General features: G+C 38.2%; 1 protein-coding gene across 1 annotated transcript; it reads left to right on the top strand.

The window, feature by feature from the left end:
• The first annotated feature begins 588 nt into the window (after positions 1–588).
• LOC5511242 (cleavage and polyadenylation specificity factor subunit 3) lies at positions 589–17,510 on the top strand. The gene is made up of 26 exons (XM_032380547.2): positions 589–722; positions 1,092–1,155; positions 2,255–2,352; positions 3,171–3,216; positions 4,165–4,217; positions 4,589–4,618; positions 4,872–4,956; positions 5,575–5,667; positions 5,875–5,964; positions 6,063–6,123; positions 6,476–6,565; positions 6,651–6,731; positions 6,908–6,954; positions 7,097–7,144; positions 7,218–7,376; positions 7,687–7,756; positions 7,947–8,023; positions 8,267–8,341; positions 8,714–8,791; positions 9,091–9,199; positions 9,672–9,706; positions 10,110–10,268; positions 10,666–10,753; positions 16,224–16,269; positions 16,368–16,485; positions 17,010–17,510. Exons 1-26 carry the CDS (start codon positions 646–648, stop codon positions 17,097–17,099), a joined length of 2,067 nt encoding a protein of 688 aa, XP_032236438.1. The 5' UTR covers positions 589–645; the 3' UTR covers positions 17,100–17,510.
• Positions 17,511–17,751: the final 241 nt, after the last annotated feature.

The raw sequence follows: 17,751 nt of genomic DNA, 5'->3' as shown, positions 1-17,751 counted from the left end.
TTGACGCGTAGGACAGCGTGGGGCGCACTAAACAGTAGGCGCGGGCTTTTACTACTTTAGAACAACTATATAAGTTCCGTCTAACTAGGTTAAGAGTGCGAGATGCTTTAAGAGTGATATATTCTATTTAGGTTTTAACAATAATTAGCATTTCATTTATTTGAATATGGCAAAATTTTCACAGGGGAGCATACACCCCGGACTTTTTTCTTGGCTTGGTGGTGTTAAAGGCCTGCTCCGTCGCCCACTAAGGGGGGAGGGAGAGCCACCATTATTGTGCTTTTGACTGGGGGAGGGTCGAAATTTTTGGACCAGAAAACGATATTTCGAATTTCCCGATAACTCGAAATCGAATAACTCAATTTCTAAACTAACTCGTACTTTTTCCCTCCAGGCTTTAGTGAACGGGGTTCAACTATACCGCTAGTGATGCATTTGGGGCTCCCGAATGGCCCCCGAAATTTCGATGTTCTCGCAGTTTTCGGCTGATGCTCGCATGCTCGCGCATTTTTTTCCGCCTAAAAAAGCTCGGTCTCGCATAAAAAACAGGGTGCTCCCAAAAGACCAGTTTAACTCCGCTGATTTGCTTCCGTGTAGTACAATGCTTTACGGCGCGTACAGCGGGCTCAGATACTCAATTTCAAGATGGCGGCGTCCGTAAAGCGAAAGGCTGACAGCGTTATTCCGCCAGAAGAGAGCGATTTGCTGCGCATTACACCTTTGTGAGTCATGTCAAACCTTTTAATTTCTTGTATAACTCTATTTTGTGGCTATTGGCCTAAAACAAACGTATGGCTGCCTCAGATTTGATTATAGTTTTCGCGCTGTCTGTCAGTTTGATGCACGTGTGTTTTGCGTCTATTTTGTTAGTCCCAAAACAGCACTATCGAAATAATGATAGCGAAGCTAGTACATATAAGCATGAAGTATTTGACTTGCAGGATATCGAGCACTTTTACCGTGATAATGAGATTAAGGCCATGATTTCTATAGATTATGTCGATCAAATAACCTTATTCGAGATTGAGGCAATGATTCATATATAGATCATGTTGATCAAATTCCCTTTTGATTTGTGTTCATTTCTACAGAGGTTCAGGTCAAGAAGTTGGAAGGTCATGTCACATCTTGGAATTCAAGGGAAAGAAAGTTATGGTAAAGCTATAACTATTCTTTGTGTGAATCTGCATTGAGCAGGAGCAAAAAATCATGGCCGATTGACCTTCTTTAACCCATTTGCTCCTGGGATAATAGCGCGTGCGATTCGCCCTCTCCCTGGGAGTTTTCACAAGTTTTGCAAATTCCCTCGAGCGGAAAGCAAAACACATATGCGCAGTAAATTGTGAGACAATAATACCTAAAAGTAAATAGTGCATCCTATTCAGGAAAAGACAAGGGATCTGATGGTGTACAAATTAATCTGTACACAACTAGGACAATATAAAAACTAGACTATTATTTAACAAGTTTATTCAAATTTGTTCAATTTAGTGAACACGAAGAAACAAAACACAACTTCTTTTGACAAAATTCTTTTTCAATAAAAACACAAATCAATACAATATTTTAAATAAATGTACTCACAGTATCCCTGAATACATTCCACAAGTTTATTCCACAGATAAGATGTCAAGACTTGGTAAAACAAAGACATTTTATCAACCAGTTTTACGGTTTCAAAGTGTGTGTTCTGAACACAGGGACGGTTGACTTTCCTAAATCAGTTTTATGTTTAGAGAACAAAATCTTAGTGCTTTCAGTGGATTTCCTAAACTCATAATCAGTTCACAACGTCTTCAATGTACAGTCAACTGAAAGTATTGTTTGATTGTTGATTTTCCCTAATTTTTATTTACCAAGAACGGAGGAATATAGAATTGATTCAAATCATTCGCACAGACTTTGTTGTCAAATCTATCATTTTCAAAGAAGCAAAGTAACATGAAAAATATTCGAGTTAATCCATCTAAAAAACCCTTTGTGGCATCCTTGTTACCTAGCAGATGTTATGTGATCCAGTAAAGGTTATTTTTGTAACTTTTTGACCTCCTGAAATGAAGTATTTTGAAATGAGATCAACCATGTAAATTCACACGTGGTCAAATTTTTAATTCACCCCGGTCTGATTTAGCCTTGTGCGCGCAAAAGCCGGGCGGTACAGGGTGGTATAGGGAAATATGACAGTTTTTCTGTGGGGCGTTTCAGGGCGGTATAGGAGCGAATGGGTTAAGTAATACCGTATTATAATTTTCAGCTGGATTGTGGCATCCACCCTGGTATGACTGGAGTCGAATCTCTACCCTTTCTGGACGAGATTGATACTGCAGAGATTGACCTTCTTCTTGTCAGTCAGTAAGTTATGAAGATAAAGTAGGCCTGTGGTCAGAGGTAGAGGTGTTTAGTATGAAGCAAGCATACCTACCTACCTCAAGGCCTGAGGAATCCTGTGACACCTGCCTTATGGGGGTGAGATTTACCCCGGCCTTTTCAATTGATAAAAATCAATAGAGAACAAAAAAATCAATATGTTAAAATCAATGAATAATCTTAATTAATTGATATTGATTAGATTGTTAGATCAAAAGTAATACTTACATGCTCTTTTGCAATAAGTCATATCGATTATAGTGATCTCTGCATACTTCTTCTTACTCTATAATTTTTTTCGCCTGCATGCAGCTGAAATAGAAATCAGAAATCACTTTACCCCGGCGGTTGGTGCGATGGTGGTCTAAACAAGCTTCTCACCGGTAATTCGCAGATGGTAATAATAACTTTTTCCGGCTGCATGCAGGCTATAAATCTTGAGATTAACCTCAATATTTTTCTTCTATTGATAATTAACAATTGCTGATACAATGTGTCAATATTGCTTTTTCACACTATTTACTGTTTATATATTCAGGGCTCTAGCCACTATTATGAGTGGAAGAAAGAATAAGACCCCCCTGCAATACCTTGACCCCCTTTAATACAAAACATCATGTTAACACTAGGTTCTTGTATAAAAGGAACAAGGCCACTGTTACATTATATTTAATGTTTAACATCCATTGGCATGGGTAACATTTCTTACTGTAGATATCTTTAGGATTGAATTCCTTTGGAACCTTGGGTAAAAAAATAGATCTTAAAGTATCAGCTGATGAAGTTGATGACTTATTTTGCAGTTTTCATCTTGATCACTGTGGGTCCTTACCATGGCTTCTCGAAAAGGTTGGCTTAACATTGTATCATTTAAACTGTGCAAATACTACCAGCATTGTTGTGATGTTTGCATGTAAACGATGTCGCATGATTCTGTATGCTGTTGAGAAAGCTGTTTAGTGATTCATATTGATGTAGTAGCTGTTAAAGTGCCTGTAGCATCAAACTCTTTGTTTCCGGGTTTACACCGTCCAATATATCAGTAGTTTCTGACTTGAAAACAAACCATACCAAGTTTTTTTTCCCAGCTTTTAAATGTTAATAATATCGCACTCTTGAGCCAAAAGTGACCCCATTTTTCAAAAGTGCCAGGCATTCCTCGTTGATTCAGGAATCCTGAAGGGCACATTTTCTATTATTTTAGGGCCTTGCTTTACCCTGTTACCAGAACAATATCATTATTTTTCTTATTCAATATGATCATCTGTATAATCATAAATAAAATATTTCCAACATAGGTGACAAAATGTGTGTTTTTTTAAATTACGACATTTCCCCTTATTTCTAAGAAAGAATAGCTTTTTAAACTTTATATCACAGACCTCTTCAAAATGAAATAAGTAATTCATAAGCTACTCAATAAGAAAATTTATTGCACATTTTAGCTTGATGCAAGCGCCCGTTGTTCACACTGCACACAGGCTCGTTTTATGTGGTCAACTTGTGAAAAAAGAGCTGTTTTTAAACGCTTGTGTCTTCGCCTGTGGTCAAATTTCAAGATATTTTTTGATATTATATGAAAACTCCTAACCTATTCTTCATCTCAGGATAAGTAAATATTGAAAACAAGCTACTGAAATTTGATGCTAGGGGCACTTTAAGGATGCAACAAAGCTTCCCCTTTTCCCACTTTGCTTTGTTATGCTTTTTTGTCTAACATTAAAGTTTTGAAGTAGAAACATTTTTCTGTAATCACGTAATAAAATTGTTCACAGTTTCTTTACTTGATTTTCGCAGACAACCTTCAAAGGCAGAGTATTCATGACACATGCAACAAAAGCCATCTACCGGTGAGTGATGTTGGTTCTCTTAGTAGGGTATGTAGGGTGGAGGGGGGGGGGGGGTTGCAAAGCCAGTGCTTATCCCCTCCCATGTTCAAAGTGCTCTATCTAAATGTGATACATATTCAAGTAAATATGACAAATATGACATGTGCAAAGGGCTATCTCTTCTGGATAAAAAGTTCAACATGATTAATACTTACCTATGGCTTTTGTTCAGTTTCAATTTGATTTTATTCATGAAACTAGATATAAATAAGATATTAAATCTGAATTTTAAATGCCCTATTGCAAAAAACAAAGAACAAACACAACTATACCTTTGATTACTTGTATGATATGATTGTATGATTTATATGATTGTATTTTGTTTATTTCAGATGGTTATTATCAGATTATGTCAAAGTCAGGTTAGTAAACCACTGTAGTAAATTACTCCACAGTCTTCTGACTGTTTTTAAACAGTAACACTTAACATGTTCCCATTTAAAAATCTACTTTCTCATTTAAATATGCATTGTTTCCGCGTCCTTGAAAGGTGGGCCAACCAATCAGAGACCAATTAAGAGACACTTTAATATTCTGACCCACACTGTAATTCAGTTTTGCAAAAGTGTGTATTAAACTATTATTCTTACTCGATTTGTCATTTTTGCAATTTAGCAATATTGCTGCAGAAGACATGTTATTCACTGAATCTGATTTGGAAAAGAGCATGGATAAGATTGAAACTCTGCATTTTCACCAGGTATTTGCATACTATACGTATTATTTCTTTTTCTTTGACATTTTACTCTACTAAGCAATTAGTGATGCTGCATCTTGCACTCTTCTTCTAAGGAAGTTTTATAAAATATGAAAAAGTATTTAACAAAACAATGTAAAATCTTCCGGATTACTTCGCCCAAGCGAAGAAGAGATATGAACCAATTTTCTGTAAAAGGAATTCGATGCAAAGAATCATGTTGGTGTATTTATATGGAATTTCAGGGTTTGAATAAATGCACAGCCTGTTCCAAAACCTATAAGTATTACTTCCAATCCATTTCCATCCATTCGATGTGAGGCATTCAAGACACAATATTGTTTTTATCTGAATAATCAAAGGCCAGTTAATAAACCTGGATAGTTATTTAAATTATTCTGCATGATTTTGGCAGTTTGGGGGATTGCCGAAATAACTCTGTGCAAGTGCAGAGGTTATCCAATATTCTGACAAATTTTTAAATGGCAGTGTCTGAAACAATTGAGGCCACTGGAGCAGAACAAGATTAAACAATGGCAGGGAACAATGGCATTTATGGAATTGATCAGAGTATTGGACTTGTGTGGCAAGTGCCCCTTTAACATTTGTGTATCTTTGTAGGAGAAAGAGGTTGGAGGTATCAAGTTTTGGTGTTACCATGCCGGCCATGTGCTGGGAGCATGCATGTTCATGCTGGAGATTGCAGGTGTTAAGGTAACTTAAAAAGAAGTATTGACAATCACCACTTATCAACACGGCTTGGAATCAATTCTTCTAGCTGTTTTATATATGGATAAGATATTTTAGAGGATATAATTGTTACAGAAATTGTAAAAAAAAAATTAAAAGAAGTACAAAATCATGTACTTTAATGTTGTATTTTATTGAACGTTGTATTTTATTTCTTCAACTTTTTTTTAGATATTATACACAGGGGATTTCTCAAGACAGGAAGATAGGCATTTAATGGCTGCTGAGATTCCATCAATCTCCCCTGACGTCCTCATTATTGTAAGTCGCTAATTACATTTTGCATATTTTCAAATATTAACAGATGGTTCCCTGCTCCCTAGTCAGGTGTGGATGATTGCAGTAATCATTTTTTGCAGGAATCGACATATGGTACTCACATCCATGAAAAACGTGAAGAACGAGAAGCAAGATTCACAGGTAATAAAGGCAATGCATCAAATGCAATGATCAAATTCCACTGAATTTTAAGGCGAGAGACTAGGAGTATTAAGGGTTCAGAATAATTATTTTTAAAATGCTGAGATTTGCCAGCCTTTTATGTGTTCTTGAAAATATTTTTACATATCACCAATCTTTGTATCTTCATTACTAGTTTAGAGCAAACAATCACAAAAACTGTCGACTATCACCTGAACCCGGGTGCTATTTTGAACCCTGGTATTCAACACAACCTTGTGTTGAATTTCTGTTTATTTTGTTCAAAATTTACTAATTAAGCATCCTAGCTTCCCCACTACATATAACTGGAATTCCCTCCATTTTGTTTTAGGCACTGTCCATGATATTGTGAACAGAGGGGGTCGCTGTCTTATACCTGTCTTTGCCTTGGGTCGCGCTCAGGAATTACTTCTTATCTTAGGTAAGAGATCAACATCCAAAACTAGAATCCTTTAATTCATTAAGGAATGCTAATTGTTGTTATAATATCAATATGAATACTTCAGATGAATACTGGCAGAATCACCCAGAACTCCATGACATCCCAATATACTATGCATCACAGCTTGCCAAGAAATGCATGTCAGGTACTGCATAGCTATATGCAAATTTATTTTATCTCAAGCCTGTAAAACATGGTCTTTTTTGTTATTATTGTTGTTGTTGTTGTTGTTGTTATTGTTATAAATATTTTAGCATTTGAACATAAATTTTTCATTTTATCAGTGCTGTACTGACAACTTTAACATGACCTGTTGTTTAGTCTTCCAGACTTATGTGAATGCCATGAATGACAAGATCAAAAAACAGGTATTTCTGTAATATCAGATCAACTATATACTACTTTCATTAAGAATAAAAACAAAACACAAAAATAAGTAAGAAACTGATTTTGATACATCATTCATAAGTGGGAGTTGTTCAGGTGTTATCTCTTCCTTATCTTTTTCAGATTGCCATATCAAACCCATTTGTATTCAAGCACATCTCAAACCTAAAGGTATGTGGGATCCCATTTCTTGTTATAATGCATTTAAGACAGGTGCTGAATCACTGTTTTTGTTGACCATCAGAGCATAGATCAATTTGATGACATTGGCCCCTCTGTGGTCATGGCTAGTCCAGGAATGATGCAGAGTGGTTTGTCACGAGAGCTGTTTGAGCAGTGGTGCACCGACCGCCGCAACGGTGTGATTATTGCTGGTTACTGTGTAGAGGGGACGCTGGCAAAGGTGAGGTAGTTTTCTATAGCCCTTTGTTAGGGTAATAGTGGTGCACAGACCGCCGCAATGGTGTGATAATAACTGGTTGCTGCATAAAGGGGACATCAACTAAGGGGAGCCCTTATGCTTCTTTTCTTTTTTTCATTTTTTAGTAGAACTCTGTCATTTTCCATTCACCATTTACCATTTGCACTGGCAACGTTTTTTTTGAAATGAATGTATATCTCAAAATTTCAAATTGTAACCAATAGCAGGTAGATCAAGTGCAGATGGCCACTAGGGAATTTTCCTAAGTCATTACCATTTCTGCTTTTATCAGAACCTTATGTCTGAACCTGAAGAAGTGCAGACAATGTCTGGACAGAAGATTCCTCGCAAGTGTTCAGTAGGTGAGCCCAGAAAAGCACAAAGACTGAAAATTTTGATTTCTTATTTCAAAACTACAGGCATACATATATGGAAACTTTTTACATTTTACAGCTATTTCAGTTAATGCATTGTCAGGCTGTCTGTATACACGGATAAAAGATATACTTTTTGTGGTGATGGTATTGACAGAACAAATCATTTGTGTTTTAGATTACATATCATTTTCTGCCCACACTGATTTCGAACAGACGAGCGAGTTCATACGAATCCTGAAACCTCCTCATATTGTAAGTACTGGACCCTATTTCTGCTGCTCTCCATTCTGGGTGATTACTGTGATGAATATGCTTGTGTCAAAAGAACCAACCTAATACCTAAATGACTGGCATAACTGTGTGTAGTTGATTTAAAAATACAAATACTATAAAATGCAATGAGCCCCAACTTATTGACAGTGAATAGAATATATGTTGTTGTGGTTTTTTTTTAGTTTGCTCTTTGATGTGATGCATTTGATTGACTTTTTGCAGGTTCTCGTTCATGGGGAACAGAATGAGATGGGCCGCCTCAAAGCTGCCCTAATACGTGAATATGAGGACAAATCGGTAAGTGTCTTATACCTTTCACCTGTCTGTCTCTATAAGGAAGCATACTCTCTTAAAGCCGCATTGTCACCAGTTTACTTCCGGAGGTCCGACGAAAACCTCAACCGTTAAAAGACAAAAGAATCTATTAAAATCCGAGATATTAAACAGGCCATCCGCTCTAAATTATCAATCACATCCTCAAAGACACTTTCAATAAACACACTGCTTTCAATATTTTGAAATATTTTTCGCGTTTTCCGTTAAAAATCAACGGAGATTGTTACGTAACCGACCGGAAGTAAACTGGTGACAATGCGGCTTTAACAAAGTATCTATTGACTATTATGATCTGAACCACAGTTACCAACTGACTTTCATTTTCGGTTTCAGGAGGTCAGTCTTGTCGTTCATAATCCTCCCAACTGCCAGAGCGTCGAGCTCTACTTCCGAGGAGAGAAAATGGCCAAGGTGTGTTACCGGCCAAGGGGGAAAGGATATGTGCCTAGCCATGATATAGATATTTTTTTAAAGAGTTTGGTACCAGGAAGTGATGCAGGCCATCTGTGCCCACCCCTTCCTAACCAACTAAAAGATGTTGTATATGTGGGTGTTTGTGCATGTCTGTCCATCCATATGTCTCTGAGGATGTTGGTCGCCTTCTCTAAGATTGACTGCATTGTGTTTTGATCCTCGTATGTTGGCTCATATGATGAGGGGCACCGAATTGTTTTACATGCTCAATTTTTGTTGCTGTTTTTGTATGACAGGTGATGGGTCAGATGGCTCGTGAGAAGCCAGAGCATGGCAAGCCTTTGTCAGGGATACTCATCAAGCGAGGCTTCAACTACCACCTCATTGCACCTGACGACTTACAGAGTGAGTTGGAAGAACAACGAAAAGAAGACAGAAACAAGGAGGGAAAAAGTCAATTTCTTTTTAAATTATAAGCTTTAGATTTTAAAAGATAGAAAGATAATTGGTTGTCTGATATACTGGTGCAACTCTAATATAGAATTTGTATTGATTACTTAAAGTATTTTCTTGCCTCCCTATTATTGAGTAAGAACACATAATCCAGATTACCAGGTTTATAGTTTCCTAGAAACAGGTTAGTGCTAACCAGGGATAAATAAGGCTATCTTGACATTTGATTGGATAAAATGGACATTCATCCGTGGGTTAGCGTTAACCTGCTTCTAGGAATCTGGCCCGGATCACTTTATTTCCGCCTTAAATCTAAATAACCTCGGTTTTAAAGTACTGCAGTATAAGAATTGATAGTATGGATATTGGCCTAGTCTTTTTGCGGAATGAGTTACACCAGGTTATTTTTTTATGATTTTTTCAGACTATACTGAGCTGGCTACTAGCGTGCTCACGCAGGTAAGGCGACTCTTGATGCTTTCCTTTGAGAGGTCCATAAAGCAATGCCATTATATTCTCATTCGAAACATTCAGTCCTAGTGCCTCAGCTTGATGTGTATTCTTTAAAACGGAATGGCAAGTGTAGAGACATGCTCCGTTATGGCAAGCGTAGAGACATGCTTGGGGACACAGTTGTCTTTTACAAGCGCTCTTAAAAATTCGCTAGAAAGTTCTTGATTCTTTAGCATGGGGCAAAGGAGGTTGAGCCATTTTTAAACAAAGAAATCATATGATCCTCTGAGCCATTTTCGAACAAAGAAATCCCATGATCCTCTGCCCTCTAAACCCTCCAGTTCCTGATTATGACCATTCACAAGGTCTGCCTTTTTATGAAAAGTAAATTGATTGCCTCAATCTACAGAAACAGTCGGTCGCTTTCCATGGTGCATTCTCTGTACTGAAGCAGTGTCTGGAGAACCTTGCTGGTCGACTTGACGAGGTCACTATACAAGGCAAGAGCGCGGTGCGAGTGTTTGGTGCGATCACGGTCATGCATGAAAAGAGTAGCGTCCTTATTGAGGTAAGACCGCGACCTGTATCGCGAAATGTATGATCGCGACCTGAAATGGGATATAAATGACCGCGACATTAACGCCCCGCGATGTGTATCGCGACCTGAATCACTGTGACCTCTGTCTAGACCTGAGTGATGCAACGTGCATCGCGACCTCGATGACTTCACTGCGCATCGCGCCCTCAAAACGGCAGCATATATCGTGACAATTGTGACGGCCACATGTTTCGCGACAATTGTGACTGTGATATGTATCGTGGCCTGAAATTCCGGGACTCCTATCGCGACGCAAATGCCTTATTTCATGAGGCAAGGCCATGCTCTGTATGGCTCGTATACCATGGCTGTAATCTAATACCCGTTAATGAGCTGATTATTTAAAATGCTCACTTGTTGTTCGTAGTGGGTGGCGAATTCTGTGAACGACATGTATGCCGACGCAGTTCTAGCTGTTGTGCTACAAGTGGAGTCTAACCCAACAGCTGCGCAAGGTATGCATCACGTGCCAGTCACGCGCTAGTCACTTGCAGAGCACGTTTTAAGTATGCATCACGTGCCAGCCACATGCTACGTACTAGCAGAGCACGTTCATAGTATGCATCACATGCCAGTCACGAGCTAGTCACTTGCAGAGCACGTGTTAAGTATGCATCACGTGCCAGCCACGTGCCAGTCACTTGCAGAGCACGTGTTAAGTATGCATCACGTGCTAATCACGTGTTAAGAGATAATCTATGCAAGAACCTAATACCATTGTCCTGCAGCAAAAAAAGCTTTATCATAGCTTCACCACATAGGATCTTTTCTTTACTTGAAAATAATATAAATCTTATTGGTGCTTTTCTGTGGTGAATCACTCAAAAGAAACAAAAGCAATAACTCTTAGTTGTCATATTCACAAGTTTTACCACAAATAATTTACCTGTGTCGCACATAGTAATTAACACTTTTATCAAATTTTCAAAGATATCATGAATCGTGGCTATATCAGGGAGGTAGCAGAGGGTGGGGCACTGGGGGCACGTGCCCCCCCCCCCCATCCCCCCAATATTTTGGAAAATTATAAGAAAATGACCAGTAGGGACGTGGCTGTGCCCCCATAATGTTATTATCATTGTGCAATATATGACTCACATGGTCGTCACATGAAGCCATAATGTTATTATCACTGTGCAATATATGACTCACATGGTCGTCACATGAAGCCATAATGTTATTATCACTGTGCAATATATGACTCACATGGTCGTCACATGAAGCCATAATGTTATTATCACTGTGCAATATATGACTCACATGGTCGTCACATGAAGCCATAATTGTTATTATCACTGTGCAATATATGACTCACATGGTCGTCACATGAAGCCATAATGTTATTATCACTGTGCAATATATGACTCACATGGTCGTCACATGAAGCCATAATGTTATTATCACTGTGCAATATATGACTCACATGGTCGTCACATGAAGCCATAATGTTATTATCACTGTGCAATATATGACTCACATGGTCGTCACATGAAGCCGCCATAATGTTATTATCACTGTGCAATATATGACTCACATGGTCGTCACATGAAGCCATAATGTTAATATCACTGTGCAATATATGAATCACGAGGTCGTCACATGAAGCCATAATGTTATTATCACTCTGCAATATATGACTCACATGGTCGTCACATGAAGCCATAATGTTATTATCACTGTGCAATATATGACTCACATGGTCGTCACATGAAGCCATAATGTTATTATCACTGTGCAATATATGACTCACATGGTCGTCACATGAAGCCATAATTGTTATTATCACTGTGCAATATATGACTCACATGGTCGTCACATGAAGCCGCCATAATGTTATTATCACTGTGCAATATATGACTCACATGGTCGTCACATGAAGCCATAATGTTAATATCACTGTGCAATATATGACTCACATGGTCGTCACATGAAGCCATAATGTTATTATCATTGTGCAATATATGACTCACATGGTCGTCACATGAAGCCATAATGTTATTATCACTGTGCAATATATGACTCACATGGTCGTCACATGAAGCCATAATTGTTATTATCACTGTGCAATATATGACTCACATGGTCGTCACATGAAGCCATAATGTTATTATCACTGTGCAATATATGACTCACATGGTCGTCACATGAAGCCATAATGTTATTATCACTGTGCAATATATGACTCACATGGTCGTCACATGAAGCCATAATGTTATTATCACTGTGCAATATATGACTCACATGGTCGTCACATGAAGCCATAATGTTATTATCACTGTGCAATATATGACTCACATGGTCGTCACATGAAGCCATAATGTTATTATCACTGTGCAATATATGACTCACATGGTCGTCACATGAAGCCATAATGTTATTATCACTGTGCAATATATGACTCACATGGTCGTCACATGAAGCCATAATGTTATTATCACTGTGCAATATATGACTCACATGGTCGTCACATGAAGCCATAATGTTATTATCACTGTGCAATATATGACTCACATGGTCGTCACATGAAGCCATAATGTTATTATCACTGTGCAATATATGACTCACATGGTCGTCACATGAAGCCATAATGTTATTATCATTGTGCAATATATGACTCACATGGTCGTCACATGAAGCCATAATGTTATTATCACTGTGCAATATATGACTCACATGGTCGTCACATGAAGCCATAATGTTATTATCACTGTGCAATATATGACTCACATGGTCGTCACATGAAGCCCTAATGTTATTATCACTGTGCAATATATGACTCACATGGTCGTCACATGAAGCCATAATGTTATTATCACTGTGCAATATATGGCTCACATGGTCGTCACATGAAGCCATAATGTTATTATCACTGTGCAATATATGACTCACATGGTCGTCACATGAAGCCATAATGTTATTATCACTGTGCAATATATGACTCACATGGTCGTCACATGAAGCCATAATTGTTATTATCACTGTGCAATATATGACTCACATGGTCGTCACATGAAGCCATAATGTTATTATCACTGTGCAATATATGACTCACATGGTCGTCACATGAAGCCATAATGTTATTATCACTGTGCAATATATGACTCACATGGTCGTCACATGAAGCCATAATGTTATTATCACTGTGCAATATATGACTCACATGGTCGTCACATGAAGCCATAATGTTATTATCACTGTGCAATATATGACTCACATGGTCGTCACATGAAGCCATAATGTTATTATCACTGTGCAATATATGACTCACATGGTCGTCACATGAAGCCATAATGTTATTATCATTGTGCAATATATGACTCACATGGTCGTCACATGAAGCCATAATGTTATTATCACTGTGGAATATATGACTCATATGGTCGTCACATGAAGCCATAATGTTAATATCACTGTGCAATATGACTCACATGGTCGTCACATGAAGCCATAATGTTATTATCATTGTGCAATATATGACTCACATGGTCGTCACATGAAGCCATAATGTTATTATCACTGTGCAATATATGACTCACATGGTCGTCACATGAAGCCATAATGTTATTATCATTGTGCAATATATGACTCACATGGTCGTCACATGAAGCCATAATGTTATTATCACTGTGCAATATATGACTCACATGGTCGTCACATGAAGCCATAATGTTATTATCACTGTGCAATATATGACTCACATGGTCGTCACATGAAGCCATAATGTTATTATCACTGTGCAATATATGACTCACATGGTCGTCACATGAAGCCATAATGTTATTATCACTGTGGAATATATGACTCATATGGTCGTCACATGAAGCCATAATGTTATTATCACTGTGCAATATATGACTCACATGGTCGTCACATGAAGCCATAATGTTATTATCATTGTGCAATATATGACTCACATGGTCGTCACATGAAGCCATAATGTTATTATCACTGTGCAATATATGACTCACATGGTCGTCACATGAAGCCATAATGTTATTATCACTGTGCAATATATGACTCACATGGTCGTCACATGAAGCCATAATGTTATTATCACTGTGCAATATATGACTCACATGGTCGTCACATGAAGCCATAATGTTATTATCACTGTGCAATATATGACTCACATGGTCGTCACATGAAGCCATAATGTTATTATCATTGTGCAATATATGACTCACATGGTCGTCACATGAAGCCATAATGTTATTATCACTGTGCAATATATGACTCACATGGTCGTCACATGAAGCCATAATGTTATTATCACTGTGCAATATATGACTCACATGGTCGTCACATGAAGCCATAATGTTATTATCATTGTGCAATATATGACTCACATGGTCGTCACATGAAGCCATAATGTTATTATCATTGTGCAATATATTACTCACATGGTCGTCACATGAAGCCATAATGTTATTATCATTGTGCAATATATGACTCACATGGTCGTCACATGAAGCCATAATGTTATTATCACTGTGCAATATATGACTCACATGGTCGTCACATGAAGCCATAATGTTATTATCATTGTGCAATATATGACTCACATGGTCGTCACATGAAGCCATAATGTTATTATCATTGTGCAATATATGACTCACATGGTCGTCACATGAAGCCATAATGTTATTATCACTGTGCAATATATGACTCACATGGTCGTCACATGAAGCCATAATGTTATTATCACTGTGCAATATATGACTCACATGGTCGTCACATGAAGCCATAATGTTATTATCATTGTGCAATATATGACTCACATGGTCGTCACATGAAGCCATAATGTTGTTATCACTGTGCAATATATGACTCACATGGTCGTCACATGAAGCCATAATGTTATTATCACTGTGCAATATATGACTCACATGGTCGTCACATGAAGCCATAATTGTTATTATCACTGTGCAATATATGACTCACATGGTCGTCACATGAAGCCATAATGTTATTATCACTGTGCAATATATGACTCACATGGTCGTCACATGAAGCCATAATGTTATTATCACTGTGCAATATATGACTCACATGGTCGTCACATGAAGCCATAATGTTATTATCACTGTGCAATATATGACTCACATGGTCGTCACATGAAGCCATAATTGTTATTATCACTGTGCAATATGACTCACATGGTCGTCACATGAAGCCATAATTGTTATTATCACTGTGCAATATATGACTCACATGGTCGTCACATGAAGCCATAATGTTATTATCACTGTGCAATATATGACTCACATGGTCGTCACATGAAGCCATAATTGTTATTATCACTGTGCAATATATGACTCACATGGTCGTCACATGAAGCCATAATTGTTATTATCACTGTAGAATATATGAATCACGAGGTCGTCACATGAAGCCATAATGTTATTATCACTGTGCAATATATGAATCACGTGGTCGTCACATGAAGCCATAATTGTTATTATCACTGTGCAATATATGACTCACATGGTCGTCACATGAAGCCATAATGTTATTATCACTGTGCAATATGACTCACATGGTCGTCACATGAAGCCATAATATTATTATCACTGTGCAATATATGAATCACGTGGTCGTCACATGAAGCCATAATTGTTATTATCACTGTGCAATATATGACTCACATGGTCGTCACATGAAGCCATAATGTTATTATCACTGTGCAATATGACTCACATGGTCGTCACATGAAGCCATAATATTATTATCACTGTGCAATATATGAATCACGAGGTCGTCACATGAAGCCATAATGTTATTATCACTGTGCAAGATATAGTAATGACAAAAACTGATCTGTTATCCTGCACTCTTTCGGAATCTGTGAATACGCTCAATCGCAAACCGATTCACCCCCTTTCCCTCTCTCCCAAAATGTCTAATCATTCATTGTGACTGTAACAGCTGCTGCAAACTTGAAGAAGATCGATGTCCACACATTCACTGACAAGTAAGTACGGCCTTCTTGATAAATAGAAGAGAATGGGTAGAATGGCGTGACTCCTTTTTTTCTTCTGTGCGTACTTGTTAACTTGATTTGCCTCGTAGACTCATGGCACTGCTGCAAGCAACTTACGGATCAAAGCAAGTGTCTTTATCTGCCCTTGGAGATGAGATAACTGTTGAGTACGACGGGAACAAGGCCCTCATTAATCTGGACACCCTGGTAAGTTAACCATTCTCTACACAAGACAAAACTAAAAAGGGCTATACACGGCCCTCGTTGATGTGAACACCATGTGCACTTTAACCAGTCTAGACAATATTAAATAAGGCTACAAGACCCTTATTAATGTGAACACCATGTGCACTGGAACAATCTCTGCCAAACTAGAAAACACCAGATAGGATAACGAACCCTCGTTAGTGTGAACGCTTTTGTCACAGCATTAATTTCTCCAATCTAGACAACGGTAAATTTGACGTTTTCCTCGTCCCCTCATTCAATGAAACAGTGTCCATTTTCATCAATCTTTGCCAAGTTTGAACTATATCGAACTTCAAATTCCTCATTAACTTAAAAATACCTTTGTCACGAGTATCTTTTATCCAGAAAGCACAGTTTCAAGACCGTATTAATGTTAACAGTCTTTTCAATAAATCGCTCACTTATTATAATGAACATACAACAAAGCCTTTCTTAAAGCTAAACATTTAATTTCCCCATTTGTTGTATTTTCGTTTCTGAAGGACGTCGAGTGTGAAGACGAGAGCCTGGATCATCACGTGAGCTGCGCAGTAAAGCGCCTTCACTCCGCCTTCACGCCCATCTTCAGCTGAGCCCGCACTCAGACCATTGTTGCTTGGCGGTTTTCGCTGGCGTTCTGTTTCGGGCCGTGCGATGGTACCCGCGGACGGTGGCTTTCCTGTGACTCAACGATCGTTTCTACTGCCACACATTGAGCTGAAAGACCGCAGCTTCGTCCCCGGGTACTCTCGGTTGAATAATCCAAATTCAAGATGGCGGAAAGATTGACCGCCATTTTGAATTTGGCGACGGAGAGACCCCGGGGACGAGATTGTTCATCCATGCGGCTGCAAAGAGCGCTGAGATTCCTAGCATAAACTTTAGTTAGTGTTGTCTTACTACATCATTAGTTGGCCCGAGAATATAGAGCCTTTAGCGTTAAAGGCTTGAAATAACTTGTAAATGTGTATGTAAAGATTTCTTATTAAAACGCAATGGTTGTATTTTGTGGTTTCAAATTGTCTTTTTAATGGGATACCTGTGGTAGCCCAGTCATAAAATGCAACTGTTTTTTTTTCGTCGTCCCGAGTTGCGCAACATCATACCCAAGAGTCTTTGCGCACTTAACCAATCTCACAAGCTTTGATTGCCGCCATCTTGAAAATTGAAATCTCACCTGAGAATCGCTTGTACTTATGAAGTCAAAAAGGCAAGACTGGCTATTTTATTACTGCAAATGGAATC

The sequence above is a fragment of the Nematostella vectensis genome, chromosome 3, assembly GCF_932526225.1.
Source record: "Nematostella vectensis chromosome 3, jaNemVect1.1, whole genome shotgun sequence".
Taxonomy (NCBI): domain Eukaryota; kingdom Metazoa; phylum Cnidaria; class Anthozoa; order Actiniaria; family Edwardsiidae; genus Nematostella; species Nematostella vectensis.
This window is presented reverse-complemented; position numbering and strand designations above follow the sequence as displayed.